The sequence below is a fragment of the Erpetoichthys calabaricus genome, chromosome 2, assembly GCF_900747795.2.
Source record: "Erpetoichthys calabaricus chromosome 2, fErpCal1.3, whole genome shotgun sequence".
Taxonomy (NCBI): domain Eukaryota; kingdom Metazoa; phylum Chordata; class Cladistia; order Polypteriformes; family Polypteridae; genus Erpetoichthys; species Erpetoichthys calabaricus.
Window position 1 is genome coordinate 9,799,883 of NC_041395.2, and position 19,957 is coordinate 9,819,839.

Below are 19,957 nucleotides of genomic sequence, written 5' to 3' on the forward strand. Positions count from 1 at the left end.
GTTTGCTGCCCAGTAATAAAACTGAAAATTAGGTAAAGCCATGCCACCTTCTGCCTGAGGTCTTTGTAGGGTCGCTCTTCGGATACGTGGGTGTTTTGAGTTCCAAATGAATGAGGTTATTATTGAATCTAACTGTTTAAAAAACGATTTATTGATATATATTGAAATGTTTTGAAATAAAAAGAGAAGTTTAGGAAGGATATTCATCTTAACAATGTTAATTCTTCCGGCTAGAGTGAGATGAAGGGTTGACCATCTATGCAAGTCTTGCTTAATTTTTTCCATACAGACGCCAAAATTTTGTTGATAAAGAGCTTTATGTTTACTTGTGATATTTACCCCTAGGTATTTAAACTGATCTGCTATGGTAAAAGGTAGGGTGTCTAATTTAATATTATATGCTTGTGAGTTCACTGGAAAGAGTATACTTTTATTCAGATTAATTCTAAGACCAGATATCTTTTGAAATTCTGTTAGTGCTGTTAAAACAGCAGGGACAGTGTTTTCTGGGTCCGATATATATAAGACCATATCATCTGCATATAGAGAAATTTTCTGTTCCAGTCCTTCTCTGACAATCCCCTTTATCTGATGAGAATTTCGGCAGTGAACCGCCAGTGGTTCAATAGCGATTGCAAACAACAGTGGCGACAAGGGACATCCTTGTCTGGTACCACGTTCTAGTTTAAAGTAGTCTGAGCAAATTTTATTAATACGGTTTATTTCAATTTAAGGGCTACAATTCAGTCTTAGGATATTTCCTTTTACATGCTGAAGATTTATAGTGAAATTTGAGAATGGCACAACATTACTTAAACAAATACATACTGTATGTCATGGTCTTTTACTGGTAAAATATATTCATTTCTTTGGTTGCTCAAGAATAAGCTCAATCAAATAGTCTTCTGAGAAAGGACTTCTTTGTTGGTGTCATCTTCATTTTAATAGGCACTTTTCGATTCTTCATCTTCATGAGTGGAGATTTTAGTGGTGGCAGCTTCCGTGGTGGTGTCTGTAGCCCTTTGACAATGTCCATGTGATCCATACAAAAGTACTTGGTATTCTCCTGAGAAAGGCGGACAAGCACAATTTCTGACAGATCCATACACTGGGCGTGAACCCAATGGCCTCCTTCACCACTGGAGCAAAAAATCATGGCAGGCTTGTTCAACTCAGTGGAATAGTAAGGAACCCAGGTGTTTACATCAATCTCACACCCCAGACAACACTTGATCCAATACCCTGTCTGAGACTCGTCTTCCTCATCGTCCTCATTGTAGGTGTCATCATCCACGCCATTGTCTTCGATTTCATGAGGTTCCCGGCTGAAATACAACTCCTCAGAGTCTTCTAACTGAGCTGTGTCTTCTTGCTCTTGGTCGGTGGATTCTTGACTACAGTTCTGCAAGGGATCTTCTTCTTGGCGGAATTTGACCAAATAAAAATAGTTTGATTCAGATAAAAGTTGTCTTCCTTCAGCGGGGACGCCCAAGATTACTGAGCCTTCCGCCATACTTCCCCCAAACCAAGTCTTGCTCTGCCGTATCTCACTGGTCCAATCCGGCGATTCTCTCGAAGTGAGGTGTATTCCACTCTCGTCCAGAATGACCGTGTTGCATTCCAGACGCTTCTTACTGTCGGATTCATACCCACCCATGATGACAAATTCAGATTCTGGGCCCACTTGAGTCACAATGGCACTGGAGAGTGAGATGCCACCAGTGAGAACCTCGCAGCTGATGACTGGTCTCCCCAGAAGGAGTTCAACACGCAACTTGAAAAGCCTGGGAGGTCGAGAGTCGCTTGCTAGCGTATGACCACCAAGAACATATACGCAGTCTTTCCTAGACAGGGAGACATGAAATGACTGACCATCGGTTAGCTGAGGCAAGGTATACGAGCTGCAGCAACCAAATTCTAAGTCGATTAGAAAGACTAAAGGAGGACAGTCTACAATGCTGTTCCAGTTTTCAGTTGTCCTTTGTCCTGGAGGGACGTATGATCGCCCACCGAAAAGCAAACAAGCTGTTTTCCCATGACTGTGCACAATATTGACTGTGTGACCATAACGAGATTCTGGAACCTCGCCCACCAACTCTTTTTCGATGCACTGGAGTATCACCTTCTTGTTACAACCTCTGCTCTCTTGAGAGATGATGTATAGACGACTAGAGAGCTCATTGTTGGGCGTCCTACCACCATGAATGAGATATTTTTCTTTCTTGCTAGACTCGGGTTCCATTTGAGTTATGGCTGGGTATCTTAGTGGAGGCAGATAACAGGACCCATTTGAAAAGGAAATGGGGCGCAATTTCAGCTCTCCATTTTTAAAATGGATGCTGAAGACTCCAGTGGGACAGGATCGCTTAGGCCATCCTTTCTGGCCAAACAAAAACACATCACCGTCGATTCTCAGTAGAGAGAATCCAGAATGGAGGAGGTTGGCGTTGCTGACAGAGGATACCAAATGTAGAGACATGTCACAGCACTTCCTGGGAGCTGTTAAAAACAAGATGACACCAATGTTAGCTATTGAAATCTATTACACAGGTATAAATAAAAATTCAACAAGGATACATACAGCCCACAATGAGACAAAAAAGACATACTCTTAGAAAGAAATCTGTCATCCAGCAATGAAATGAAATTGTTATTCAAATTAGTTGGGAAGAAAACATCGTAACTGTGGTCTTACATGAGATTACACTTTGGCCAGTAGAAATGTTTATCCTCCCATCAACCCCAGTGCACGCCTTTCACCTTACAGGAATATTAGAACACTCTAGATGAGAACAGGCCATTCAGACCAACAAAGCTTGCCAGTCCTCTCCACTTATTTCTTCCAAAAAAACATCAAGTCGAGTTTTGAAAGCCCCTAAAGTCTTACTGTCTACCACACTACTTGGTCACTTATTCCAAGTGTCTATGGTTTTTTGTGTGAAGAAAAACTTCCTAATGTTTGTGTAAAATTTACCCATCAAAAGTTTCCAACTGTGTCCCCGTGTTCTTGATGAACTCATTTTAAAGTCACTGTCTCGATCCAATGGACTAATTCCCTTCATGATTTTAAACACTTCAGTCAGGTCTCCTCTTCATCTCCTTAAGGCTCAGCTCTTTTAATCTTTCCTCATAACTCATCCCCTGTAGCCCTGGAATCAGCCTACAGTAGTTGTTCTTCTCTGGACCTTTTCTAGTGCTGCTATGTCCTTTTTGTAGCCTGGAGACCAAAACTGCACCCAGGACTCCAGATGAGGCCTCACCAGTGTGTTATAAAGCTTGAGCAGAACCTCCTGTGACTTGTACTCCACACATGAAGGCGCTATATCACCTGACAGTCTGTTAGCCTTCTTAATGGCTTCTGAACACTGTCTGGAAGTCAATAGCTTAGAGTCCACTACGACTCCTAAATCCTTCTCATAAGGTGTACTCTTGATTTTCCGACTGCCCATTGTGTATTCAAACCTCACATTTTTACTTCCTATGTGTCAGACTCTACAAGTACTAGCATTAAATTTCATCGTCCACAAATCTGGCCAAGCCTGTATGCTATCCAAGTCCTTTTGTAATGATATAACAGATTCCAAATTATCTGTTAATCCACCTCTCTTGGTATCATCTGCAAACTTAACCAGCTTGTTACTTATATTCCTATCGTTTATTGGCTAACTAAAAAGATTACAATATGCAAGCTTTCGAGGCAACTCAGGCCCCTACAGCCTGAAGAAGGGGCCTGAGTTGCCTCGAAAGCTTGCATATTGTAATCTTTTTAGTTAGCCAATAAAAGGTGTCATTTTGCTTGGCTTTCCTCTACATTCATAATGGCTAACACGGTACAACACCCTAGTACTACTTATATTCCTATCTAAATCATTTATAGATATTAAAAATAGCAGCGGCCCCAGCACTGACCCCTGCTGGTCACTACTCTTAACATCACCCAATTCTGATGAGGTTCCTCACACCATCACCCTCTGCTTCCTGTGTCTGAGCCAATTCTGCACCCACCACATCCTGAACTGTCACTTCTTTTAATTTGATGCCCACCCTCTCATGTGGCACCATATCAAATGGTTTCTGAAAGTCAAGATAAATAATATAATGTGCTCCATATCCTTTTGTTTCCTCCTCATAGAATTCCAGCATGTTAGTAAAACATGACCTCCCTCTTCTGAACTGTTCCTAATAACTCCTGTCCTTGCCAGGTGTTGCTCAATCTTATCCTTAATAATTCCTTCCATTAATTTTCCTGTGACGCACGTTAAGCTTACTGGCCTACAGTTGCTTGGATCTGCCTTGTCACCCTTTTTATATAATGGGATGATATTTGCCATTTTCCATTCCTTTGGAATCTCTCCAGTGCACAGTGACTTCCTAAAAATATGTGTCAAGGGTTTATATCTGTACTCGCTAGCCTCAAGAATTTGAGGGTAATAAGAACTCGAGGGATATAGTCGCTGACTTTGGGCTACCCACCCCTATCCTATTACAACCCCTCTCTGTGGTACGCCATATAGGTAAAATTTAAAGTTTGACGAATGGCAACACACATTGGAAATTCAGTGAAAATTGTTTCAGCCATTTTTGTGTCATTGGAGAACAAACACATACAAACAGCTTACGATTTTCCTTATAAAGATTAGATCAGTGCTTCTCAGAGTTTTTTTCTTGCAAATCAATATTGCCCTCTTTGCATCCTTGAGACCCAGAATCGAAAATGACAGCCATCCCATTCCTTTGGAGAATCGCCACCAAATGTCATGGAGGAGCAATGTCGATTGGTTAAAAAGCCCATGGTGACGCATTGTGAGACAATCTACAAATTATTTGTGACTCTTTCCTATTCTACACAATAGAGAATCATGCAACCCAAAATCAGACAATCCATAACCCAAAATGGGTTGTGAGCCATACTTAAAGTAAGGGTCATGACCCAAAGTGTTGTGTGAGTCGTGAGTAACAATAGTAGGCAATGGAAAAGGGTTGCGTACCGTTTGTGACGGATTGCCAGTTTAAGCAAGTGAGAATGCTCCACTATGACCGATGTCGTCGATTCTCCTAGGCCAGTGGTTCCTATCCTCGGTACTGGGAACCCCCTGGGGTTGCTGGTTTTTGTTCCAATTGAGTTCTGTTTTTAATTGGACTGCTAGCCTAATTCAGTGAGCTATTATTTCCCAGTTTCTGTGTTTTGGGGTCAATAAAGAAATTAGAAAAGTAAGTGTGTTAATACATTTTAATAAAAATTAAGGAGTTGTATGTGGATAATATATATTTTTTTTACTCTTAAAATATGTTCTCACAATTTTCATTCTGCCTTTCCGTTATTGAATAATTAGGCGGTCAGACACTGAAACAGTCGCAGCCTTTAATCATTTAGTGTTGTTCACCCATGTGTCTGCTTTGCTTGTTTTAGGATTAGGATACAATGAAGGGAGCAAACTATATGGAATAAGGGAAAATAATAGGAAAAAAAAAGTTAAGTATTTAAAACTGTAGCAAAAAAATAGAAATATTTCTAAATGTCTTATAATGCAAAAATCATACTGCTTTGCCGAATACAGAATAAGAGATAAAAAAAAAAGATGGCTAACTAAATGAGATCATTAATCACTTATTGTGAATCTGCTTGGAAAAACAACCTGCAGCCACGGTGGGGCCCCCAGGACAGAGTTTAGGAACCACTGTTTTAGGTGATTCTCCCCCCTGTGATGATTGACTGCTGCAATGCGGTGTTCACTGGATGCTCAAACTGTTCTTTATACAGCCTCCAGTTAATCCAAAATGCTGCTGCAAGAATTATTACAAGAACAAGAAAATACGAACACATATCTCCAGGTCTTAAATCCTTACACTGGCTCACGGTTAAGTTTAGGGCAGATTTCAAAATCCTCCTTTTAACATATAAAGCATTAAATGGCCGAGCTCCGGCTTACTTGTCTGAACTTATCATGACTTACAAACCTGAGCACACATTAAGATCTCAAGATCCCGAACTGCTTATGATTACAAGAATTAATAAAATAACAGAGGGAGGTTGAGCTTTTAGTTACAGGGCCCCTAAACTGTGGAGTGGTCTGCCTGCTACTATAAGAGATGCCCCCTTCGGTCTCAGCTTTCGAATCCCGGCTGAAGTCTAGCACACCCTGACTAGAGCTGCTGATTAACTGTACAGACTGCACCTCTGTTGTTAGTCATTAGCACTAAAACATAAATAACATCCATCCATTTTCCAACCCGCTGAATCCGAACACAGGGTCACGGGGGTCTGCTGGAGCCAATCCCAGCCAACACAGGGCACAAGGCAGGAACCAATCCCGGGCAGGGTGCCAACCCACAACAGGACACACACAAACACACCAAGCACACACTAGGGCCAATTTAGAATTGCCAATCCACCTAACCTGCATGTCTTTGGACTGCGGGAGGAAACCGGAGCGCCCGGAGGAAACCCACGCAGACACGGGGAGAACATGCAAACTCCACGCAGGGAGGACCCGGGAAGCGAACCCAGGTCCCCAGATCTCCCAACTGCGAGGCAGCAGCGCTACCCACTGCGCCACCGTGCCCATAAATAACATGATAGTAATAATTTGTTACTAACCCTCACCTATTCTGTTTCTCTTCTCGGTACTCAGATGTGCCACTTGGTGCCACGGCCCAACTGCCAAGTTGTTTTGCCTGCCTAAGGTAAAGTCATCTCTGATGGAGGATCGCATGAATCGTGTGGTAGAGGGGTCCTTTCATCGGATGTGTTGGCCCAGTGCTGTTTCAGCTGTGGAATGGCCAAATGGGGGAGGCAGCTTGACGGCTGAGGTCTCCAGGACTCTAAACAAATCCAAATCATATTATGGGATATCATCTATTGTTAAATTCTGCTCCGTACTTATAAAATTTTATTTTTATACTGAATTGAGGATTTGTTCTGTTCTGTGTATTGTATTGTATAGACCAGTGGATCTCAAACTGTGGGGCACGCCCCCCTAGTAACAAAAAAGGGGGCACGAATGTTGCCATATGTGGCGTAATTTTGCTATTCGTAGGAAAATTTTAAACTTGTAGCATTGTATCGGCAGCAAAAAATATAGGAATACATTTTATTAGGGTTTCAAAAAAACATTAGTGGGGCGCGATTAAAATTGCTATAAAAACTCGGGTCGCAAATACTTAAAAGGTTGAGAAACGCTGGTATAGACCTCCTTTATTTGACACCCACTGCACGCCCAGCCTACCAGAAAACGGGTCTCTCTTTGAACTGCCTTTCCCGAGGTTTCTTCCATTTTTTCCTTCCTAGGTTTTTTTGGGAGTTTTTCCTTGTCTTCTATGAAAGTCAAGGCTGGGGGGCTGTCAAGAGGCAGGGCCTGTTAAAGCCCATTGCGGCACTTCATGTGTGATTTTGGGCTATACAAAAATAAATTGTATTGTATTGTATTGCACGATGGTCATTAGTGATACTCAAAGAGCAATCACAACCCAAGATGATGGATGGTGGAGAATCTAGGTCTCAAAAACCACAAAAAAGGCATAACTGGGTTACGAGAAAAAAAAGAACAACTAGTTTAAGAAACTATGGATGAGATGGCCACTTTATTAGGTACTGTTGGCTTGAAAATATATTTACAGACATCAATATTTAAAGGAGGTCTAAACAATGTCAATATGTGTGTGCCAGACAGTCCATATTACTAGTATGTCAACAATGGGCTATCGGTGCTAGTCGTATCACGAGAAACAGACTGTTAAACTATGTGCTGTGATCACATATTATGAAATAGGGAAGAAAAACACGAGTTGGAAACTGCATGTGAATGACCTGCAAAGTCAGGGCTACAAGTCAGACAATTCAGAGGGAACAAAACTACCTGAAATCTCTGAGTTGTGATGTAACACTGGCCTTTTATTTTTGTCAATTGAATAAAGCAAAAAACTATTAACCTGGTCAGGAAGGTCAGGTCAGGTTGGGGAGCATGCACTGGTACAGCGTGTTGCCGCACCAACCACACACTGAAATATTTCAGGATCCTAGTTGGCAACATCCCAGACAGACATGTGGTCCAGTCCCACCCTACACCCCCAGAAATGACCCTCTATCTGTTGCAGCCAGGTGTTATGTGGGTGTCTCATTGGCCTGGTGCAGCCGCTTAGGTACTCAACAATGAGACAAAGTCAAACCAGCGGTACCCAAGGGCTCTCTAGAGACACACAGTACCAAAGTAGTCCAGTCTTCTTCTCAGGTCACTAGATAGTGTCCATGTCTCGCAAACAGGAAGCACCAGGACTCTAAATACTTGGATCTTCGTCTTTTTGTAAAGATATTGGGAGTGCCACGCACCCCTCATGGCACACCCCCATGCGCTCCTAATCCATCTACTGACTTGGTTGGAAGAGGCACCAGTGCACAGTATTGGTGCAGCATTGGCCACCACTGGCTTGTTATAAACTTTTTTATTTCTGTTCTGGAGAAGAAAATCAAATTAACATTTTTTTTTCAAGCTTCACTACAAAATTAATTGTATAAGTAACAAAAAAAAAAGAAAAAAAAAACATTTTTTAGGTGGCGTATTCTTTAAAAAACACAGAAGCTGCTATCATGAGAGTTCCGACTGTTGTTGTAACACTTCATCTGCCAGGCCAGGGCTCTAAATGCAGAAACATGAGATCTTTCACACAACCCCAACAGAAAACATTATTAAAAAAGAAATAAATAAATAACAGTACAGACAAATACATTTTTAGTGGGGCATCGGCTGAAATAGCATAGTTACCGATTGTATAAATCTGCTTTATACCAATAATAATTCAATTTGTTTTTCTTTGTTGAAATTTGCATTTTTTCCATGTTTTGAAAACTCTACACAAAACACTAGTAACTATCGTGGCTGTATGCATAGAATATTCTAGTGCTTGTTTCTCTATATTTAAGTGTATTTAAAGTGAAAAAGCAGTGCAGCTAACATGAACAGTAAAGATCTAAAAATGTTCCAGAATAAGAACCTAACATTTAAATTACAGATTAATTTACATCTATAGACTTTTGATATACGAAGTCGCTAAACATGTTAAAAAATCTTTCTTTCTTTCTTTCTTTCTTTCTTTCTTTCTTTCTTTTGCTATATTTCAATTCATTCTCCTCACATCTGCCACACACACAAAAAAAAAAACGTCTTCCCTATCGTAAAGTGGTAAAGCTCTGCGCAAAGTATCATGGTTAATGTAGTTAGTTAAACTTCACCGTACCGCTCGGTTCCAACATCAGGGAGTGGACTACAAATCCCAGCTGTCTTCTGCAGGTCGACGGTCAATTGGTTGCTAAGCGCTGTCGGAAGCTTTCAACCTTTTTAATTTTGTGTAGTGCTGGTGGTTATTTTTTTGGATAACGCTAAAGAAGAGAAGGTTTGAGAGACATATTTGTTTATAAATTAACTTATCCTAAATTTTCATCCGTATCGTATTGTGTTTTGCGATTACAATAAATAAACATTCAGGCAAGTATACTATCAGCGGGTTGTAGAGAAGCCGTAAAAGAAAGATCGGAAAAAAAAGCTTCGCTATGTTTTGCATTAGCCAACTGTAATTTAATTCAGCACTATGAGAAAGTGCATTTGTTATTAATTATTACTTATGGCCTTTATTTGAATAGTTTAACCGTTTAATCATACAAATGCTTGTTTGTTACGACAGTGCTCATACATTTAGTCTAAGTTACCACTCATTTCCAAACTTCCAGTTACTGTATACTGCTTTATAAACCTTGAACAGTAGGCACTGTACATCATATTTCAGATTCGGAATGTGGAGTGTGAGGGACGCAAGTCTTTCTAAAACTGTCAAGGGTTTTCTCTCTTGAATCTATAAGACAGTCCATTACTGTAATGTGTGCAAATATCGTTCCATTATCATTTTTATTGATTCCTATCCAAAGACTTTCTTGTAAGGGAAATTTGATAATGAACGATTGAATTATTTTTTATGAATCAGGTAATTCATCAAATATAATGGTAGGGTCTTGTTCAAAAAGCGGACGCCTAATCTTAAAATTGTCCTTCCTGTTGTTTGTCTTAGACTGGCCTGTCCCTATTACAAACCCTGAACTTAAGGTTCGTGGGGGTAAGGACAGGTACGCCAGGGTCCCAAATCTTAAAATTTAGATGAGGTGCCTAATCTTAAAATAGTGTAAAGGTGCCTAATCTTAAAAGTTGAACCCTGGTGTATAATGGCGTCTGCTTTTTGAAACAAGACCCTAATGGTATTGGTCTGCATAAATGAAATGTATTTGTCTTTATTATTATTATTAAATATGCATTTACATATAATAAGTTATGAAAAATTTGCAAGTTTGGATTATTTTCCAAAATTAATTAGTGAAAGGGAAAACCGAGGGATTCATGTTAAGTGTATCTTGTACTTTAAAATGCAGTAATATTAGAAAGCTGTATTCCTGTTTATAAATTAGGAGAAATTTGCTTGGTGCTGGAAAGAAAATACTATTTTCCAAAAGACAAAATAGCATTTACCTACTGCTAATAATTTCTTTTTAAATATTGATGTTTTTAGTTGTATGCCCATATTGAGGTTGTGGGTTTCTAAAGTCAATAGCCAAAGAATTGTAACGTAAATGTCTTGTATGGATGTTATATACTGTATATCATAATTAGTATTATTATGCAAGATGTGTGTCCCCACTTAGGAGAAATTAGGATCTATCTATTGATCTGTTTATCGATCTGATGATTTGTGCTGCACAATTCCACATTTTTATAAGTATAACAAACATTGAATATCAGTCCCTTCAAGAGGTCTGTGTTTAATTTTATTTCTTGCACACAAGTCTGCAATTGCATTTAATTATTTATATAACTTTTCAACAGGACACACAGTAAGCTGAAGTGAGCAAAATATTAAAGAGCATCTATGGACCAAAGAATTTTTTTGCAATAACATTTTAAGGTAGCTTTATTCATTTTAGTATCTGTATTACGTTAATTTATAAAACCTTACAATAGAAGAATCATTTCCAAACTTTTTTTTTTTATTTTTGTTCCCATGGTCTGATTGTATCAGATTTTCCCTTCCTCTCCCCCTTTTTTCCTTGCACAGTTTTAGTTACATTAATTAGTTACATTACATTGCATTAGTGCACATTAATTATTATGAAGTTTAATAAGAAGGATTTTGTGTACTTTGAAATGATAATGGAGTATTTGTCTCTGTAACTGAACATGCTATGGTGCCTGGCATAGCTGTATTTTAAAGTGCTCTTGCATTGTCTGACCCCACAGAGCGGAACAGGACAGCCCGACCCTGACGACCGATGACAGAAAGTGACGGAGGTCAAGTTCTTACCTCAGTGAAGCAGCGCTAACAAAACGGGGATAAGTAAGGTACTGTGTGCTCCACCTGTCTTCTGCAGTATTCCTTGATTGTATTTGAAAGCTTGTCTGTGTGTGTTAGAGAGTGTGTGGTGACAGTTTACAGATGAGAGCTCCTGGGTAACTGTCTGTGACTCCTGAAACAGATGGGCTGGCTACCAAATGCCAGTCTACTAAGAGCTGCCTGTGCCACTGCAGAACATGTGTCTTAATAAAGTTTCCTTAAAGGCTTTTAAAACATAGCGACAGGATATCTGAAGCATTTTAAAAAAAAGTGAAAGGTCTTTTGGGAAAAGAATCAGCCCCATTTTTTCGGTCATTCATTTAGAAACTTTTTTCAGTACGGTGACATTCAGTTGCAATTTGTTTTCTGTAGGATTGTTTTATAGGCGTTACTTCTCAAATTCAGAAAAATCAAACTGGTCTAGATCAGACATATTCCCCCCTTGGTAGAACCTTCAATTAAAACTGGAACCTTTTTGTTTTCCTAGTTTTACACATTGTCTGCCAGTTTAATACTCGGTGGTGAGAATGTTGCATTTCCAGGAGTGTCTGCAAGTGCAGTTTTTCATTTTTGGTGAAGCCGCCACTCTTAATTTCTCCATGGTCATGAATAAACACAGGTGCCAACGACAATGAATCGTCTGCACCTGTACTCTGCTTGCCGATGACAATTACAAAAATGAATGACTTTAGAAAGAATTAAGAATGCATTATCATAACAAGGAAGTGAGAAAAACTTAAAAAAAATAGAAATAAATGAAAAGCACAATTAGGAGAGGTGACAACAGGCTATTAAAAAATGACATCACATTTTCCAAACTTCTTAATGCAATTCAGGGGAGTGAGTGAGCCTATCCTGGCACAATGGGCCTGAAGGTGGGTACCACATGCATGCCCTGAATTAACCTTAACAGAGGAAAGCTCATATGACAACGGGGAAAATATTCAAGTTCCATACAGAGTAGAATTCTGTACTAAGAATTCTGAATCCATGAGGCAGGAGTTCTAACCACTGTTGCACTGTCTATCCATCCATCCATTTTCCAACCCGCTGAATCCGAACACAGGGTCACGGGGGTCTGCTGGAGCCAATCCCAGCCAACACAGGGCACAAGGCAGGAACCAATCCCGGGCAGGGTGCCAACCCACCGCAGGCACTGTCTATTAATTAATTATTTTATTTTCATACTAGAAATTAAGCCCGTTACAATAACGGGCGCTAGAACAGTAGTCCATAAACATTAGTAGGAACAGTCTATATTAAATGGCAAGGGACCTTTTACCTCATTCAATTTTTTCCATAAAATGCCTGTAATTTTCATTGACAGTAATACTGGCTTTGCTGTCCGTAATATGCGTTTAATTTTCTGTCACAACAGTGGGAAATCAGCAGATTCTCCCCAGCAACTGATGTAATGTGCGCGAAAATAAATCTACTTTTAAAAGTCATCGTATTGTAATATCATGAAAATTCGTATATTTAGGAAAACCCCTTCAACGACTGACACTTTACACTTTACCTGGCCAAGCTTCTTAATCGCAAATCTGACATCCTCAGAGTGAACACTTGCACAACAATGGGGAAGCTGGTCTCCGCGTCTCAGTACCCGATTGGATTTTTTGTGTTTTATGTATTAGGTCGTACCTCATTTACAGAAATCTGATTGGATCGGCTGCACGATATTTTATAGGTCCCGCCCTCTCTGTCTTGTGTGACGCGTCAGGCGGCCTTTGAAGCATCTGCTTTAAAGCATTGCACTGTGCCCCGCGCATGCACACTTCACCAGAAGACACACACACACGGACACTGGACGCACACAGGGGTTTTATTAAAGAGGATAGTACTTTTCTAACCTATAGAAAGTGCTTTACATAGACAGTGGAGAGCCACTTCAGCCACCACCAACATGTAGCATCCACCTTGATGGTGCAACAGCAGCCAATCTTTCACCAGTACATTCACCACATATTAGCTATTAGGTAGTGAAGGGTTAAGAGAGAGAACGTTTAGGGGAGATTAGCGGGCAGAGGATGACCAAGCCATGGTATGCAATATTAGCGAGGATATCGGAAAACGCCAAACTTTTTTTGAAAGATGGCCCTGGGGATCTTTTATGACGATAGAGAGCTAGGACCTCTGTTTTATGTCACATCTAAAGGACAGCGCCGGTGTTTACAGCATGGTGTCCCCATCACTGCACTGGAGCTTTGGGATCCACACACAGACTGTAGGGCAAGTGGCTCCTGCTGGCCTCACCAACACCTCTTTCAAGAGCAGCCCAAGCTCTTCCTAGATGATCCACCATCCAAGTACGGGCTGAGCCCAAACATTCTTAGCTTCAGGTGGATTACTTGTTTTGAAGTGCAGGTGGTGAGCTGGTCTTAACTGTAGTTTAGATGTCAGATTGGAAACGGGTGTAAAGTTAGTTTTCGTACAATTACGAGTGTGCATTCTTAACGAACTGCATACTAGGGATTCCCGGACATTTTTCATTCCCGGGAATGAAACTGCTGTAATTCCTGGGAAAACGGGAATGGCCAAGCTCGCATATATAGCATGTAAAAGTGTAAAAATCGATCAAGAAATAACAGAGTTATAGATGAAAATAATTAAGTGGCACATTTTTTTGGCCCACGGTGTAGTGTGTTGCTCATTAATTCATTCAACAACAGACCAGCAGCAGCCAGTCTCCCGGCTCCCACTAAGACTGAGCACAGTGGACTGGGAGGTGTCCGCACTCTGCAGCTCACGAATGCCGGGACAGGGCAGACTTCATTGACGTCTGTGCTGTTGACAGCTTTGAACAGCAACTTGAAATTGCAATGCGTCAGTCTGTTGCATCCGCATTATCTGTGCCAAGAAACTTGCCATCACAGAATGATGACAAGAAACTGGATGCATCAGTAAAAGCTGAAATGGCGGTGTTTCAAAGCAACGGCAAGTGCGGGCGTTGTTTAGAACAAGTGTATCAGTATCTGATGACTGTGCCACCTACTCTGTGGAGGCAGAGCGTGCTTTCTCAGCGGCTGGTGTACTCTGCACGAAGGTGCGCTCTCGCCTGGATGACCGCATGCTCGACACGTTGTGCTTTCTACACTTTTATTACCGAAACTAAAGATACATGTACTTATATGACAGCATGAACTGCTTGTAGTTAAGGTTAGTTTTTTATTTGTGTCAACATATTGCAGTAGTTTTATTAAAAATAAGTGTCACTCACTCTAAAACTGTTCACATGTGAGATGCCCATGCACTGTGTCATCCCCAGGAGCCCGGGATTCCTGGGAATGACATGCAGGATTCCCGAATTCCCGGGAATGGATGAACCTGTCCAGGAATGGATTCCCTACTGCATACAAAACAGAGTGCACATTATCTTTAAGATGTTGGTCTTCTGAGAATTTCAAAGAAAAGGTTAATTAAAAACAGCATTGGGTTGAGCAGTTAGTTACAGGCCACAAAGCTGTGGAACCATTTCTGTAAGAGAGGCTTAGTTGGTCTCAGGCTGAAGAATAACTGCTTCAGTCTAGCATACCCTGATTAGAGATACTGATTAGCTGTGCCCATTGCATCTGTTTTTGTTAGCTATTTGAACAAAAAATCAACGCTAGAATTACCAAAGCTTACGAAAAAACTCGTAAATCTGGCCCACCTTAAATCCGCTCGCACCTCTCAGTCAGCGTCTTTTGTCTTGTAAATGTGTCGATAAGCCCAAGTAGCCTACTATCCCATCCTCCCACCGCCACAAAAAAGTGCAAAAATCGCACTCCCAGCTCAAGTCTGGTTTATCAGGGAGTGAAATAATACCTACAGCTGTATAGGCTAAAAAAATATATCGTTATTTGGAACACATGCATCTCATTTGTGCTCCGTGTCTACAAAGATCTATGTAAGTGTAAGATGACAGGAAATGCAAGAAATGTTAAACACATACCTAAAAGGCAAACTTTTTCCATGTTTTAGTACTAACGACAAAATGTAGACATGAAGACATAATGTGTGAAGACTGAAATCCAAATATCAAATAAGCACTTTCACTAAATGTATAAATATAATAGAACTATGTTTTTATTCAAGACTATAACCGAAGAAAAAGAAACCGGGTTAGTGTGGTTTGTTGTAGCGACTTCTTTGGTAGTACAGCGGTTAGAGCTGCATGTCTCCTATTCAAAGGGTCGCCGGTTCGAGCCTCCTTGCGTCTCAAACTAAACATTTTGAGTAGTGAGCTGCTCTTATTGTTGCTGTTATACAATAAAAACATACATTTGATTTGAGTCTGTAAACATCCATCCATCCATCCATCCATCCATTATCCAACCCGCTATATCCTAACTACAGGGTCACGGGGGTCTGCTGGAGGTGTAAATGTATGGTACTTGTAAAGGTTAGTGTTTTTTTTTATTCAGTTTTATTCTCTCAGTCGCGTTCACATTCCTCCCAATCTGACACTGTTAGTTTTCATATAAAGACATGCTATAACAGAGGTGAACTCGGATTAGGGTTCTACATCGGAGAAAGAGAACAGAAGCCCTCACCACAAGAAACATCCACTCACATATAACAACAATGCAGCTGCACCAGGCGTAAAGGCGAAAGATGGCATCTTTGGATGCACCCAGAGGTCAGGTGTCATCCTGCCAGTTGGTCTGCGCCACACCTGTCTTCCAATGAAGCAGCTCTGCTTACAGAGCTCGCCAACATATCGTGCAAAGTCCTGTTTATGATTATGTTTTGTGATGGTCTTTACATTAGAAACATTTATACGTTACTTATATAAAAGCCAGATTGAATGTTATTTACCTTGATTTATTTACTTATCTTCAGACAGAGCAAAGTCACAAGTAGCCTGCAGAGCTTTCTCTGTTTGATCGACAAGGGCATGCTCACAAATTATACGTGTAATGCCACGAAAAATGCCTGCGGACACTTCTGTATGCGAGCAATGGTACGAGAATACAGTTAGACTTCTTTTTTGGGCACATTCACCGTCAGGTCTAAACACTAGCGTGGAGAGTCGCTCGCGCACATACTGAAGAGTCTATAGCTGCAGGTGGAAGCTGCCGTCGGATTTTTGCAGTCACTGTACTTCGTATATAAAACTCAGATCGAATGTTATTTACCTTGATTTATTTACTTATCTTCCTACAGCGTAAAATCGCAAGTAAACTGCAAAGTTTCCTGCATTTGATCGACACTGGCATGCTGACAAAGTACATGTGTACTGAAGTGACAATTTCACGACACCATAATGTTTGGAACACAGCAATGGCAGGTCTACTAAACCTGTCATATTTAGTTCTTTGTCTCAGGTGCTGAGGGCCTTCTCTGGTGATGCTCTGCCAAGCCTCTAATGCAGCCATCTTCAGCTCCTGATAATTTTGGGTGTTTGGAGGGCTTGTCCCTTTAAGTGTTCTTCTCAGCATATGGAAGGCCTGCTCAATTGGATTTCAATCAGGTGACTGGCTTGGCCATTCAAGAATTTTCCATTTTGTAGCTATGATAAACTCCTGCATGTCCTCAGCAGTGTGTTTGGCTCCTTATCTTGTTGTAGGATGAAGTGCCGTCCAATGAATTTGGAGGCCTTTACTGGATCTTGAGCAGATCAGATGTTTCTACATACCTCAGAATTCATTGTGCCGTCAGCAATTCATCATCAGTGAAGAGAAGTGTACCAGGACTTGTGCCAGCCATACATAGCCAAGCCATAACACCCCCAGCACCGCCATGTTTAACAGTTGAGGTGGTCTGCTTTGGATCTTACTCAGACTGGAATGGTAGCCTTGTTCTTTAGTTTAATATCTTAGCTGAATTGTGTTATGTTAGCAAACTGACAACAAATTTCAGAGAGAGAGAGACGTTTAAGCCGAAAAAGGTCAAAACTAGGAGATCAAACAACACAAGCATCAAAGCCAAAATGAGAGACAAAAATCAAGGTCAAAATCTTCAAGATTAAAAATCAAAAACCAGTAGGAAGGAAGGGAGGCCACAATGGCTTTTAAAATACATTTGGACAGAATATTGGGACAGTGTACAAATTACCTACTGGAACAAGCTTGATTGAGCTGTGTGTAGTCGGTATGTTTTACCACCTAGACGAGCTTCTGTGTTTCCTAAACAGTTTAATGCAAGTTTCAATGACATGTACATTACAAAAAAACAAATTGCTGTCTATGAAGTTTACAGCTCACCTGTTGTGCGGCTTTGTCTCAGTCATCTGGTTGCAGATTGTGGTTACTTCTCACTCAACTGTTACTCAGATATGGGGTTCCCTTCTCTGTGAAATCGGTTAGCAGATGTTCCAGGGCTTGTTTTATAGGTCTTTTAAAAATGAAGCCACATGTCATGAACTGGCACAAGCCACACTAATGCTCTTTTTGCTTTATAATGATTTGCAACTAGTCATCATAATTCCTTTTTAATATGAATAAATGTGAATTTGCAAGGTACACGAACGAGAAGTTCTCTTCTTGGCTGCCTCACAGATCCGTTATCCATTTTAATTCAGTTTAATTAATTACATTTATATAGCACCTTTCTCATTACTCAAAGCGCTTTACATAGACAGAAGGGAAATCTTTGTGTAGCACCGACGTAGAGGATGAAACACCAGCCATTTTTTTGCCAGTAGGCTCACGACACATTAGATATTATATGGTGAATTGGTGAGAGATAGTTAACCAGTTAGAGACAGGGGAGGATTAGGGGCCAGAATGGATGAGGCTATGAGGCCTGGATGTTGAAATGAACCCTACTCTTCTTGAAAGATGCCCAGGGATCTTTAAAGTCCATAGAGAGCTAGGACCTTAGTTTTATATCTGACTTGAAGGATGGTGCCATATTTCCAACACAGTGTCCCCGTCACTGCACTGGAACTTGAGGATCCACTCACAGACAACAGGGTAAGTGACCCATGCTGGCCTCACCAGTACCTCTTCCAGCAGCTTTTTTTTAAGATGGTCTACCACACAAATACTGGCCGGAAATGAACATGCTTAGCTTCAGGTGGATGACTTGTTCTGAAGAGCAGGTGGTATGGAAACAAATTCCGTATGCAATTGTTGTCCTTGTGGAGTGTGTCTGTTCTCCTGGTATCTATGTGATTTTTCTGTGGACTCTCTGGTTTTCCTCTCAAATCCTCAAAGATCTGCGTTAGGTTCATTGGTAACTCACATTGACCCTGTTTGTCTTTGTGTTTGAGTGGGCCCAGCAATCAGCCGAGTTCTTCAGCGTTAATTCCGTCCTTGAGCAGTGAAGCTGCTGGGATTAGCTGAAGCTACAGGCTATTGAATAAGAACATAATAAATCTGACAAATGAGAGGAGACCATTCAGTCCATCAAGCCTGTTTGTTTGGTTAATAGCTAGGCTGTCCCAACATCTCATGCAGATTCTTCTTAAAGGTTGTCAGGGTTTATGCTACAACTCCATGTCTCGGTAGTTTGCTCCAGAGTCCCACAGCTATCTGAGTGAAGAAGTGCTTACTGGCTTCAGGTTTAAATACTCTTCCCTATAACTGCCATGGAGGTCTTTGAGTATGTGTTTCACCCTTAAACTATTATTGTTGCTCCAAATGATAAGACCAAATTCATGCAAAATTCCATTGCAAAGCTATAATTACAATTACACATTATAATATTAATTAATCAAAAATACATTTAACCAAGAACTACAGAATATCCTAAGGCTACATCCACACTGCTACATTTCATTTAAAAATGGTTTAAATGACAGCAATCCCTGGATCCATTCCGCCCATGCCACAAATTGCATTTGTCCTCTTAATACTAACCTAACTGACTTTTTACATGCCACAGCATATTTGATGACCATGTACAGTGGATATAAAAAGTCTACATACCCCTGCCAAAATGGCAGGTTTTGTGTGATAAAAAAATGAAACCAAGAGAAATCCTGTCAGAACTTATTCCACCTTTATTGTAAAATTGCAGTCTATACAAAGAAGGTGAAAACAAATCAGTGAAAAAAGAAAAACAACCTACATAAAAGTGGTGTCATTAGTGTGCAGACCCTCTAATCATCAATGATGTGACTGCGTTCAGCCATGTCTCAAATAATCGCTAGCATACACCTGACATCAATTCAAGTGGCTCTGATTGAGCTCAGATCAAGTTTGTTGAAGCCCCTTTTTGTTTTATTGCAATTTGGATAAGAGTCCGTAAGGTGGCACATCTGGACTTGGTGATTTTTGCCCACTCTTCCAGATCTGTCAAACTGCCAGGGCATCTCCTGTGCACAGCTCTCTTTAGGTCACCCCACGGGTCTGGGTGGTTTCTGGCTGGGCCATTGCAGAACATTGTTCCTCCTTTGATGAAGCCATCGCTTTGTTGATTTTGATGTGTGCTTTGGGTCGTTGTCATGCTGAAAGGTGAAGTTCCTCTTCATCTTCAGCTTCCTAGCAGATGCTTGATAGTTTTGTGCCAAACTAGACTGATCCTTGGAGCGCTTCATGATTCTGTCCACCTTGACTAAAGCTCCAGTTCCAGCTGAAGACCAGCAGCCCCAAAGCCTGATGCTGCCTCCGCCATGCTTCACTGCGGCTATTGTTTTCTTTTGATAATGGCCAAACAGTTC

The 19,957-nt window shown here is 40.7% G+C and overlaps 2 protein-coding genes across 2 annotated transcripts in view; one reads left to right on the top strand and one right to left on the bottom strand.

Annotated features, from left to right (window-relative positions):
- Positions 1 to 887: 887 nt before the first annotated feature.
- rag2 (recombination activating gene 2) lies at positions 888 to 2,502 on the bottom strand. Its single transcript, XM_028791845.2, has one exon. The coding sequence runs from the start codon at positions 2,477 to 2,479 to the stop codon at positions 890 to 892; it is 1,590 nt and encodes a 529-aa protein (XP_028647678.2). The 5' UTR covers positions 2,480 to 2,502; the 3' UTR covers positions 888 to 889.
- A 6,778-nt stretch (positions 2,503 to 9,280) lies between these two features.
- iftap (intraflagellar transport associated protein) overlaps positions 9,281 to 19,957 on the top strand; it is a 95,594-nt gene continuing 84,917 nt past the window's right edge. The window contains exons 1-2 of the mRNA XM_028791846.2: positions 9,281 to 9,387; positions 11,274 to 11,375. The gene's annotated coding sequence lies outside the window, so the exon portion shown is untranslated. The remainder of the gene's footprint in view (positions 9,388 to 11,273; positions 11,376 to 19,957) is intronic.

Coding starts and splice junctions, on each gene's coding strand:
- rag2 (XM_028791845.2), bottom strand. CDS start 2,479: ATGTCTCTACATTTGGTATCCTCTGTCAGCAACGCCAACCTCCTCCAT.